Here is a 646-nt window from a genome sequence, read left to right as displayed (position 1 = left end):
CTGCAAACTCCTTTTCACTCAGTTCCAGGCTATTTATATTAACTTCACAAAACCCCACTTTCACGTAATCAATATTTTTTTCCGACAGTCCACATACAAAAACAATTCTTTACTAAGCCACAGTCTTCTCTTTTGTATGAGAAAATAATTTTCTGTCGATGTCTACCTATCAATTTACAAGGGGCTGGGGAAGTGCTGATTAATATCGCAACAACGATCACAAATTGGCCTTCATCTGCACAAAATGCGGTCCACGATCGCCCTTTCGCTCGGGGGCGCCGCCGGCGATGGCTTCAGCCTAACATCAAGAAAGCCGATATACGCGTAGATTCTCAGGCTAATTCCTCACCATGTTTTCCGCGTCGAGGTAGGAGGCGTTCTCAGAGGCAGAACCGTCCGTCCTTGTCTTATATAGTGTGGAATGCGACGTACATTAAGTACCATGACGCAGTATTTTGTTTCTGTCAACACGAAGGCGATGCACCTGATGCGTTGCGCCATGACAGCCGACGGCGCCTCCGCGGAGGATCCCGCTCACGCGAGTGCATACTGGAGGGTGAGGTAATGAAGTTCATTCAGTGCTCGTTGTTTGCACGATATTGCAATATGCGTGAAACACTTGGAACTTTTATATCTGTCTTCTTTC

General features: G+C 46.4%; 1 protein-coding gene across 1 annotated transcript in view; it reads right to left on the bottom strand.

Moving 5' to 3' along the window:
• Nucleotides 1-444, bottom strand: part of LOC119591064 (uncharacterized PE-PGRS family protein PE_PGRS54-like) — an 11,719-nt gene extending 11,275 nt beyond the window's left edge. The window contains exon 1 of the mRNA XM_037939791.1: nucleotides 350-444. Within this exon, the coding sequence (XP_037795719.1) occupies nucleotides 350-444 (95 nt within the window). The remainder of the gene's footprint in view (nucleotides 1-349) is intronic.
• Nucleotides 445-646: the final 202 nt, after the last annotated feature.

This window comes from Penaeus monodon, chromosome 28 (genome assembly GCF_015228065.2).
Source record: "Penaeus monodon isolate SGIC_2016 chromosome 28, NSTDA_Pmon_1, whole genome shotgun sequence".
In the NCBI taxonomy this organism is placed as follows: domain Eukaryota; kingdom Metazoa; phylum Arthropoda; class Malacostraca; order Decapoda; family Penaeidae; genus Penaeus; species Penaeus monodon.
This window is presented reverse-complemented; position numbering and strand designations above follow the sequence as displayed.